The sequence below is a fragment of the Xenopus laevis genome, chromosome 6S (assembly GCF_017654675.1).
Source record: "Xenopus laevis strain J_2021 chromosome 6S, Xenopus_laevis_v10.1, whole genome shotgun sequence".
Taxonomy (NCBI): domain Eukaryota; kingdom Metazoa; phylum Chordata; class Amphibia; order Anura; family Pipidae; genus Xenopus; species Xenopus laevis.
This window is the reverse complement of record NC_054382.1, coordinates 83,555,505-83,567,574: the sequence shown is the minus strand read 5'-3', so window position 1 is coordinate 83,567,574 and position 12,070 is coordinate 83,555,505. Positions and strand designations below refer to the sequence as shown.

The 12,070-nt window shown below is 39.8% G+C and overlaps 1 protein-coding gene across 2 annotated transcripts in view; it reads left to right on the top strand.

Moving 5' to 3' along the window:
- kcng2.S (potassium channel, voltage gated modifier subfamily G, member 2 S homeolog) overlaps positions 1–5,308 on the top strand; it is a 67,751-nt gene extending 62,443 nt beyond the window's left edge. For both annotated transcript variants that reach the window (XM_018223580.2, XM_041567772.1), the window contains exon 3: positions 4,155–5,308. In XM_018223580.2, the coding sequence (XP_018079069.1) occupies positions 4,155–4,865 (711 nt within the window). In that variant the 3' untranslated portion in view covers positions 4,866–5,308. The remainder of the gene's footprint in view (positions 1–4,154) is intronic.
- Positions 5,309–12,070: the final 6,762 nt, after the last annotated feature.

Sequence of the window (12,070 nt, the reverse complement as noted above, 5' to 3'; positions counted from 1 at the left end):
TTTGATTATCTGGGGGAGAGGGAATGATAATATGGTCTTGCAGGTTTTACATTCATTTTATGTATATCCAAATTCAAGTGGCTGTAGATTGATTAAATAGTTGAAACGCATTCCTTTATTCACTGGACCTAGGCTGATTGGCAATTTCCAATGAATAGGCTCCCTGGAGCTAAGAGATAGTAAAGGGCACTCTATAGCACTTATTAATAAAGTGCAGATTAACAGCGGGACGCCTAAATTAGATCTTTCTGCCATCTCAGCTTTACATATTCAAACCAAACAACTGAAACCCCACATATAATAAAATATAAAATGCTAACCTCTTGAGTCCAACTGTTCCGCTTCTGTGGTCCCAGTTTCACCAATTGTTTAAATCTCATGTAGAGTAGTTAATGAATGTTGTGCGTGTACAGTTTGAGCCAGTGGCGTAAGTACTTTGTGCTGGACCCCCCCAACAAAAACATCCGGAGCAGTACAGTTGGACCAGGATAGAAAGGATTATATTGTATAGTGAAGAAAATATTGGATACTGTTCTAAAGTGCAACGGTTTTAACGTGTTAATATGTGTCATGGATATTGGCAGCAATGGATTTACTACAAACCTATAACTGTGTGTGGTTGCTATTTGTTCATACTAGAGATAGGGCCCTACAAATACTTTACTAACAACCTGTAGCCATGTAATGTTGGTGGGAAGGATGGAGTTGTAATGCAACAACTGACTATCTTGCCCTGCTTTAGTGTTTTTATCTAGCCTTTAAAATACTTGAGCCATATACCGTACCATAATCATTTTAAAGATGCACATAAATCTATACTATCAACAATAAAATGCAGATAGGTTTATCAGTATAAATGAAATCCCTCTCTGTTAACATAGCCTTTTCCGCACACACCATGAACAGAAAAGACAAACGCCCATCCATCCTGGAGCTCTTGCATTCACAACGGTTTAGCCCTGCCACTTCATGCTTTATTCAAGCTAAAGATCTAAAATAAGTGTATTTCACCAGATGCAGGAAGAAAAGATACAAATTGCTCATGGTCTTTATTTCCGCAATCCAGTTTTTCTGTCATTTCCTAATGCCAACAATTATAATTAGCCCAAAAAGGAAAAACAAAATAGCATTATTATTTCAAGGAAGTTAGCGGCCAGTCTTACAGATTCAGTGCAGCTGTTTTGTTCCGAAAATAGTTGAAAATATACAGAAACAGCAGAACTACTTGCTCAAATGGATAAGAAAACCGAGTAGCATTCCTGCCATGTCCACTGAACGTGTATAGAACTCTATGCCCGAGGCAGGAGAATTGTGGCCCAGAGACTGGATTTGCCAAAGCTCTGTACAGTGAAAAGGTATTCCTTTAATGCACTGTGCTATTGTGATTGGCTTTATCCTGAGCAGCATTAAGATGGCACCTTCCTACAGTTATTAAAGAAGGATTAGAGGTAGTGAATCCTAATAAATCCCCTTCTCTATGGTGGGTAATTTATACAATACCAGTGCTATTTGCTGGATACTCTGACAGTGTCTTGTAATATTATGCACTATAAAACCTAATTGTGCTAAAATCCAATAAAACCAATAGTTGCATTGCAGTTGTATGTATGCAGGGGTGCATGGCTGTAGCTTCAGCAGGAATCATTTGGTTTTTATGTTTGTGAAGATTCTCATTCATCCAGGTCATGGTTTATCTGTAGAAATAAGTCAAATCAACTGGACTTGCGGTGTTTTTTCCTCAAGACTTTTCACCAATCATCCAACTGGCTTTTTCAATTCAGAATAACTTGTAAATCTTAATTTGAGAATATATATCCTCTGGAATGTTTCTCCAATCAGCATAATCTGTTTATCATAATCCACAATGATGTCATTAAATTAGGTGTTGATTGTATTAGCAAGATTGTAGCTTTGATGTGTTATTAAACCTTCCAGGGAGAGGTGCCAAAACAGCATTGTATGTGGCAGATCACAATCCCCGCCTCTATTCAAACTTGGTTTTTCAGTTTTCACATATATGGCTTCTTTAAAGGAGAACCAAACCCTTTATATTAAAATTCCCTACCCACTGCCCTACATAGACCCCACTTCCTGTTCCCCCCTCCCCAGCCTAGGTGTTACCCTCGGTAAATGCCCCTAACTCTTTACTTACCCCTCATTGCTGATTCAGCGCATCAGAGTTCACAGGCAGCATCTTCTTCTATCTGGTTATCTTCGGGTCTTCTTCCGGCGCTTATTTGTGAAGTAAACGCTGTATCGGCGCATGCACAGTCTGCCGTTTTTTAACAACTGCCCATGTGCCTAAAGTCACGGAAGCACCAGAAGAAGAACAGAAGACTAACGAAGAGAAGAAGATGGCGCCGTGAACTCCTATGCGCTGAATCTGCAACAAGGGGTAAGTAAAGAGTTAGGGGCATTTACCAAGGGTACCACCTAGGCTGGGGGGGAGCAGGGAGGGGGTCTATGTAGGGTAGGGGGCTATGAGATTTTAATATAAAGGGTTTGGTTCTCCTTTAAAGAAGCCATATATGTAAAAACTGAAAAACCAAGTTTGAATAGAGCTGGGGGGTTGCATCTATTATCAGCCACATACACCTCTCCCTGGAGTGATTAATAACACATCAAAGCTCCAATCTTGCTAATAATATCAACACCTAATTTAATGACATAATTGAGATTATGATGAACACATTATGCTGATTGGAGGAACATTCCAGAGGATATGAAGGAAGATTTACAAGTTATTTTGAATTGAGAAAGCCAGTTGGATGACTGGTGAAATATCTTCAAGGAAAAACACAGCAAGTCCAGCTGATTTGACTTCTTTCTACAGATATTTTGTTTTTAGCATGACAGGGATTTTATTCTACCCACTCAGATCTGGCACTGTTTTATATATATATATATTATATGTCAACAACCCACAAAACTATCATTGCACTCATTATTCTTGTTGTCTTGTAAGTAGGCACATTCCCATATCTAATAAAAAACAAAAAGTTTGCCCAGGTGCAGAAACCCATAGCAACCAATAAGATGTTTGCTTTTACAAGTGACCAGTAAATGCTACCTGCTAATTGGTTGGTATTGGGGATATGACCTGCTGCAAACTTTGCACCTTTAATAACATAACCCTGACAACATTTGTGGGCAGATTTATCAAAATGTGAGATTAGAACTCACAATAGAAATCCCATAGGAATGAATAGAAAGTGAGTGATTTTTATTGTCTCTATTTATTGTCTTTATTGTTTCTTAGAACGGAGGCCTGTCCATGAGGATGGAGTTATTTACCTTGTATTTCACTAGCCTAACAAAATATCTATATTGGTGCTAAATTTTCTTAAACAAATCCAACTTATGTACAGCGAGAATGTGTAAGGAGCAATATAATGATCGTTCCTGGATGAGGAACAAGGCAAGCATCCTCAGTTGTATTACTTTATCTAGTATCTGGATAAACAGAGAGCTTTTTGGACTGCTACATAATAGATTTAAAGAATGAAGTGTATAAAGAATGTAAATAGAAAAAGGATCATTTATGAGAGCAATGGATAAGGAAAGGTCTATTTGGTGTAAACCTGCATGAGATATTGTCACGATCAGTGGGTGGAGGTGGCTACGGAGAAGACTGGAAGCTTTCTGTACTGGGGTTGGTTAGCACTTTCCCAAAATAAGTAATGTTGTTTTGGGCCACCTGTTATAAAGTCCATAGATGAATGGGAAAGATTTCACAATTTAAAAAAAAACAATAAGACTATCTCTGCTGCTTAAAGAGGGTTGATGTTTCAACCTGAAAAGAATAACAGAGCTGTACCCTAAACATTACCACCTGGCAACATTCTACCACTACGTTGCTTATTTTATCTCCTTAGCTATCTGTATCTATGTTCAGAGATATGGCCAGATCTCATTCCACTACTAGAGACACAGTGCAGTGTAATCTTCACCAGCCCTTGACTTGAGTCAAAGACCAAACCATGAGGACCAGATGGCATGCTTTGGCACAGCAGACGACAGTAGCTTTTTATTTTATTAACCTGAAATAAAATGCTACAAAGAAAATCTAGAACGGTGTCTTCCATGCTTCATAGGAACAACCCTCAATCATATGACTCATATTTGTAATTTTTGTCTTTTTCTTCTCTTTTCAGGGTGAATGTTCCCAGAAGTGCCATGACATTTTCGTGTTAGAGACAGTTTGTGTGGCTTGGTTTTCCTTGGAGTTTGTTTTGCGTTTCATCCAAAGCGAAAGCAAGTGTGTGTTTTTAAGGACCCCGCTGAATATGATTGACATAATGGCCATCTTGCCTTACTATATCACACTTATAGTAGATGCCCTTTCTGGAGGAAAAGCAGGAGGGGCCGGAAACAACTATTTGGAGAAAGTGGGACTAGTGCTACGTGTACTGCGAGCCCTGCGCATTTTATATGTAATGAGACTAGCGAGGCATTCCCTTGGGCTGCAGACATTAGGCCTCACAGTCAGAAGGTGCACCAGAGAATTCGGACTCCTCCTTCTCTTCTTATGTGTTGCCATGGCTCTGTTTTCCCCACTTGTATATTTAGCAGAGAATGAATTAGGAGCCAAGCAGGAATTCACCAGTATTCCAGGAACTTACTGGTGGGCAGTAATCTCTATGACAACAGTAGGCTATGGAGACATGGTTCCTCGGAGCATCCCAGGACAAGTGGTGGCCCTGAGCAGCATACTGAGTGGTATTTTGCTCATGGCATTTCCAGTAACTTCAATCTTTCATACATTTTCCCGCTCTTATACAGAACTCAAGGAACAGCAGCAACGAGCCAGCCGGCAGATACCAAGACTAGAGGACAGGGAGCCTTGCACAGAGACCGAGTCCTAATTAAACGAGAAACCCTTTCATTCCAGTACTGAGGGGATATTGGTTCATTAACTCTGAAGCACCAACAATGTCACAGTATACGGAAATCTACTGTACACACACGTATATCCATCAATTGGGATGTTTTTAGAAATTTGTAATATTTTCCTTATTTCGTTCCAGCCAAGTTTAACATCTGGTGGACCACTGGCGAAAAAGACATATGTTCTGTTACCCTTATTTTCTAATAATTAGGTATAGAATCAGCACAACATCACTGAAATGGTATTTGTAACTAATTAGAAAAGCTGGACTAATATTACTGTATTACAGCCTGTTCATTTTCAGTGTTGGCAGTGGAATCAACAGTTCAAATACCCTGCATATAACGCAATGGACTTTCTTTTTATTTATCGAATGTTTGTTAAAAAGTGCTTTAGAAGAATAAATATCTTTCTATGTGAGCTGCACTGAAATGATCATTTATTACTAGCAGGTCAACAGTATAAGCAGTCCCACACAGAGAATGTTTATCCATGCCAGTCCAGAGCGCAAAGGAGTTTATAAACTACAGGATTTGAAAATCAATTATGAGGGCACATTTATTAATGGTTAGGTGCAAGCGCTGGTATGCTAGTGAGTATCAAATTTCACTCATTAGTTCACCATACTCGTTGAACTTACTCCTACCGCAAGACAGTTTAAAATTGCTGGATATCCATTACTGGTTGCACCTTTGTTAGTGCTGGCAAAGAGTATATGACCCTGGAGTGCTAATGATTCATCTACCTAACTTATATAATATATATATTGAACAGGCAGTAAGTACAGGAACTCCTTCTAGCACCCGTGGAGTGGCATTCTAGTAAGAAGTGTTCAGTCGGACTGGCCCACAGGGATACCAGGAAAACTCCCGGTGGGCCCAGGTGTCAGTGGGCCCTCTTGCTTCTAACCATTTGGCCTATTCCATGGTCATTCCCTATTTCTTTATGGGAACAAAGAGGTTTAATAATGGAAGAGTAGAGTATACTATGTAAAGAAAAGAGACTAGGAAAATAGAGGTTGAGTGAGAAGAAAAATAATACTGTAGTACTGAGAGTGGGCCCCTGGTCTAAGGTTTTTTGGTGGGCCCCTGGTGCCCCAGTCCCACACTGGAAGTGTTCATGTTGTCATGCAATTTATAGCAGCGACTTACTGGCTATTCAGTTAGACATTAAGAAGGCCATACACTATAAGATCCACTCGTTTGTCTTTACCCGATATGCCCACCAATGGCAGAGCGATAATTGATATCATGCCCAGATATCAATCAGGTAGACCCATCAGAAGCCCCCATACTCTGGCAGATAAGATGCCGAATCGTCTACAGGACTAATATCTGCAGCTTTAATCTCCCTTTGTGTGGCCACCTTAAGTCTTTGCACTTCTGAAAGCACTTCCAGAGCACAGAGATTTCAAGAAAACATTTCAGCATGAAACAGGAGTCACCAATGAAATCTCCTTTACCAATCACTGGTGTCATATAACATTCAGCGCCACTACTTGATGTGCCAACCTAAGGGGGATCGATGTACAGTAAAAAAAGATTCATATGTCTAAATAGAATGGATTAGATAAAGTATTTGGATGGAGTATTCCCTAAGGGCTAGAGGGCCCATTTTCTATATGGGCAGAACAAGTGAGTGGGCAGTAGCCCTGGTCAGAAATATATAAGAGAATCTGAGCAGAATTCAAATTTGATAAAGAGGCCCACATAACACAGAAACCCCTAATATACTCATCACAGTTTTCTGTTTCTTCAAAAAGTTATTCTCTTTCTGCATCATTTGAAATCCTGGCAGGGAAGGAGGGACTAAACACTGATGTTACCAATTGTAACAACTTCTCCACAGCTTACAGACAGCATGCAGGAACTACATAACCCACAATGCATTGCACTGTGATGTTCCTTTCCTTATTGAAATCATGTGTGCAGGGAATTGTGGGGTTTGGAGGATGCAGGCTGCGGTCAGCTGGCTGTTGATATAAAGTAACAGTAGTCAGCCAGCTCAGCAAAGTAGTCAGACAGATCAGCAGGAGAGCAGGGGGGCTAGGCTTAAGGAACTGTCAGAAACCATTAAAAATCATGAAAAGTCTGCATATTTTTTAATTGATGTATATTGCAAAGTTGCTCAAATTATGTTTACTTTTCAAAAAGCTTAAGTTGTGTTATTGTGGAGTTCCCCTTTAAGAAAACTGAATATTTAACCCAAGATTGTATGTGAAAGATAAATAATAAAACCAAACAAGATGTCACTGCAGTAAAGGATCAGATACTTCATACTGGCTGTGGTATTGGATACTGTCACTATTGCTGGTTTAGGACTATGGCCTATGGAGTGTTGGGCCAATTTAAGAGACAGGAATAAATGCTTTCTTTGCCTTTTTTAAGCTCTGTGGATTTGGGTTACTTTGCTCCCAAATAAAGAAGCTATTCCTCTCCATCTAATTTTGTGCTTGTTGCAGTGGCCACTAAAATACACTAAATATGTACTTTTTCCTTCTGTTTTTTCAAAGAAGTATGCAGAATAAAAGTACATGTTGAAAGGCAAGAGCTTGGATTATATTATCACACTGATGTATTGATTCGTTGCCTGAAAGTTCAATTTCTGTTTCAGAGTTTGAGCAATTTGTAATAGGCCAGCACATCAGTATTCCAGCAGATTCTAGTGACTCGTGGTCTCTCTGCAGGATGATATATGTTCATGAGTCTTGATAACAATACTAGGGGACATAAAGAAATGAATCATATACAGTGCTTGAAGTACAGGATTACACAATGGGTTTCATTTGTGTCACAAGTACATTTATATCCTAACTTCATAAATACAAACAGTCCTTTACTTACAGCCAGAGATGGCAAAGCCTGCAGAAATTCATAGATTTAATAATATGAACCAATGAACCCTGCTAAAAAGAACATTCATCTTCAGATAAATTCATGAAATACTGTACATTAAAGGACAAGGAAAGGCTTAATTACTGGGGGAGCCGGTTTGTTCAGCAACCCACAGTTATTACAATCACTAACCCTAGATCTGGGCCAACACTCTTCACTGAAAATCACTCCGGTCCATAGTTCATGTTATAGTGAGTGCGCTGACTCCATCTTGTTTCCTATCTGCAGGATCCCTTCCAGCTGCCCTGGCATAAATACAATAACACAGTATAGCCACAAATGATTCCTGAATCAAGCAACAACATAGCAGTTCACATACAAATATTACCCTGAGCAGGAGCATTTTTTATGAAAGAGGAGCACAGGTCTGAGGTTAGGAATTATAATACAAAGCTTTTCCTTTATCTTTAGGAAACTTTGGAACTGCATACTTTTTATTTTTTTCAGCTAGTAACCCTATTCTTTTCACCTGGAATCAGAATATTATAGGGTTATTGGTCAGGCTGTGAAAAATGTGATTGGTCGGTGTGAGTTTGATTGATGCGAGTTAATAAACTTGGTGCAAACGTTGCCTCATAAGTAAAGTTCCCGAGCTGAAAGATACTAAATAAAAAGGAATACAAACTGCAAACTTTACTTCTATATCCTGACTACTCTCCTGGCTGTAAGGGTCAGTGATCCCAGTAGCCAGAAACTGGAAGGCTGCACAAAGCCACCGGCTCAGGGAGGTAACTTCTAGGGGCAGATTTATCAAGAGTCGAATTTTGAGTTCATGGGAATTATTTAAAACTCCCATGAACTCGAAATTCGACCAATTGTAATTTATTAATAAATTCACATTTTTTTTAAACTCAGGTGAATGGGATCAACCCGCAAACTCGAATCAAATTCGAAGAGAATTTGAATTGATTTCAAATTGAATTTCATTTTGAGTTTTTTCTCTGAAAAAAAGTCGAATGTCAAGAAGGCAGTAAACAACGCCAAACTGATCCCTGGACGACCCCCATAGGCTAAAACAGCAATTCGGCAGGTTTAAGTTGGCGAATAGTTGAATTTGAGTTCTTAAAGGGCCAATGTATGCTAAATCTCGAAAATTGTATTCAAATTTTTTAAAAAACTAGATTTTAACAATTTCTTAGTCGAATTTACAGTTTTGGCCATTAAAAAAACTCGAAAATTCTAATTTTCACTTCGACCCTCGATAAATCTGCCCCCTAATCTCAGGTATAAGATCTGTTATCGAGAATGCTTGGAACCTGGGCTTTCTGGATAAAGGATCTTTCTGTAATTTGGATCTTCGTACCTTAAGTGTACTAGCAAGTCATGTGAACATTAAATAAACCCGATAGGCTGATTTTGCTTCCAATAAGGATTAATTATATCTTAATTGGGATCAAGTACAAGATAGTGTTTTATTATTACAGAGAAAAAAAAAATTTGGATTATTTGATTATAATGGATTCTATGGGAGATGGCCTTTCTGTAATTCAGTTCTTTCTGGATAACGGGTTTCCGGATAATGGATCCCATACCTGTATATACACAACCCAAAAAACAAAGTTTTCTAGTTTTTGATGAATCTGCCCTATAGATTGTATATAGTGTATCTGAAACAATACAGTTTGTCAAGATGAACTGCCCCGTTAAAGGAGCACTCTGTATTGTGTAGCCAGGCAGATAACAGGTTCTAACAAAATATTAAAAACCAGAAAGTCTTATTTCACATTAAACGGATCCAGTCTGACATTTTTGGCTAAGTTTAGCCAGTGACACCTTCATTTGTGCTTTAAAATGAGCTCTGACTGCATATTGTACCTGGTTATATAGGAAGGATTCGTATAAGTGCAATTCCTCTATGAAACTTCCTCATCACTATCAATCCTTTGTTACAGGCAACTTTCTTCCCTTAAAGGCACTGTCTGTCCTCACTTCAATACTAGACAGTGACACATATCAGTCCAATTCCTAAAATGGATATTCTAGCTTCATTATCTTTTGGAGCAAGTCCCAGAAAATGATGTTCTTCACTAGACTGTACATTCAAAGAGCATGAAACTGCTAATAGAACTGGTGATAGAAGCTGAGAGTTCCCAAAAATTGAAATTGTTTTATGGGAAACTAAAATTATGGTGATAGTGACTTGAAAAAGCATTCCTTTCATTTTACTCAGCAACAATGTTTGTTTTAGTTTAAAGTACTGAAACTCAAAATAAGTTTGTAGGGACCCATAGGGTTAATGTGCCCCTATGACTTTAAATCCCTTCCCTTCCTGATCTCTCTAGTTGCTGGGTGCCCATGTAGCCTAGTTGTAGATGTAGCTAGTTGTAATCTACATATCCATGTTATTGACCAAGAGGTGTTGTGACCACGTCCTGTCACACTTTGGTATAGTGAGTGAGAAGGGATCGATCTTCCTCTTTGGCTCCTGGTGTCTGACCCATCGGGATGTTTCCAGGGAGCCTGGGTACAACAAGGTCCAGTAAAGGCAGTTTGACCTAGAGGGACCTGAACCTCAAGTGTGGTCACACACAAGCAGATGAAGCGGCAGCTCAGACATCCTGTCAGTTCTGACTGACACTGGGTTCGGATTTCACGGAGAACCCTGGTGCTGCTGTAGGCTGGAGCTGTAGCTCATAGCTTGAGGGAGATGCTCTCATAAAGGTCTAGGCTCCGGGCAGCGCGCTGTACTGCAGGGCACTGTTGTTGTTATGGTTCATGTGCACTGTGGGCTAGTTACTGGGGCAGGAGCAGTGAGTCCGGTGGGAGCAGCGTGTAGGGAAAGTCTTGATTTCTGTGGCCGCCTTCTGTGGGGAGCCCGTCGACATTGCCTTCCACACGCTGTCAGAAGAATATGGGGGAAGAAATTGAGGGCTGCACAATGGATCGTTGTCGCCCTGTCGTCTTTTCTGTAGAGGATAGGAAGCGGAGATACTGTAAGTTATTTCTTAATAAAAGCTTCACTATTTTAAATTTTAATTTGTCTTGGTGTTTTAATTTCGTTCTATACTAACAAATTTTTTTTAAAATGTTTTTGATGTTACTGGTCCTTTAAGATATTTTGGTTAGCAATAGTGAAATTATAGCACCTTCATATTATCTAATTATATCTCTTGTGCCTTGATCACGTGTTGTAGTCTTCATAACATCTGACTTTCCATTTATAAAGTTAGCAGACAGCATAGAATTACTATTATAGTTTATTTTATATAACCCAAAATATCCCATAGCAGTTCAAGGATAATATTCATCATGCAAATTAAGGATATGTTGCCGTCTGTGATGGCAACGGCCACCATTTAAAGAGAAAATGTAGACTGAACCAGTAGTGTAACTAGAGGGGGGCGGGCCCTGGTGCGTGACACGCAGCCGGGCCCCGCCCCCCTCCGTACGGCCCGCATTTTCAGTGGCGCACGGGCTGCTGGGGGGGCCCTGAGGGGGTGCGGGCCTTGGCCGGCTTCCACCCCCTGCTCCCCCGGTAGTTCCGCCACTGGACTGAACCAAAAAGGATGTTAATTAGTTCCATAAATGTATGGGGCAAATTTACTAAAGGGCGAAGTGACTAATGCTGGCATAAATTTGCTAGCAAAGGAGATAGACTCTAGTGCTACTTCGCACTCTAACGTCTTTGCACTGGCAAATGGACGTAACTACGCAAATTCACTAAGATGCGGATTTTACTGAACGTTACCTCTTGCGCCAGACTTGCCTTCGCCACCTCAGACCAGGTGAAGTGCAATTGAGTAGATAGGACTTCCTCAAAAAAAATTGAAACATTTTCAAGTTTTTCAGGGTGATAGGCTGCAAAATATCGTAAATTTTTTTAGGGTACCGGGCTTCCCCCTACATTTCCTTACATATGGCACATAAACTATACAATGGGCTCATGTTTAGGGCAATATAACAACTTTATTTTATTAAGGTTCCCTGGGCTTGTGTAGTATAATGTATTGGCTGCAACATATGCAAATTAGCCAACGCTAGTGCAACTTCGCTTTGTTTGCCAAATTAATGCTACCAAAACTTCGACATCGTTCGGCGCCTGGACGCAACTTCGAATTTTCGTGAATTAGCGTTGTCCTGGCGAATTTTCGCCTGGTGTAGTGTGGCGATGTGAGTGAAGCCGCCGCTGGCGAATTTCCGGAGGTTAGCGAGTTTGCCCATATATCTTTCTGGATTTTTTAAGGATTTTTTGTAATTTAGTATTTTCTGTTTAACTGAATATTCAGTATTTTGAGAAATATAAACTTACCAGCTCCAGTTATGATAATGCTTAGAAAGAATCAGTCCT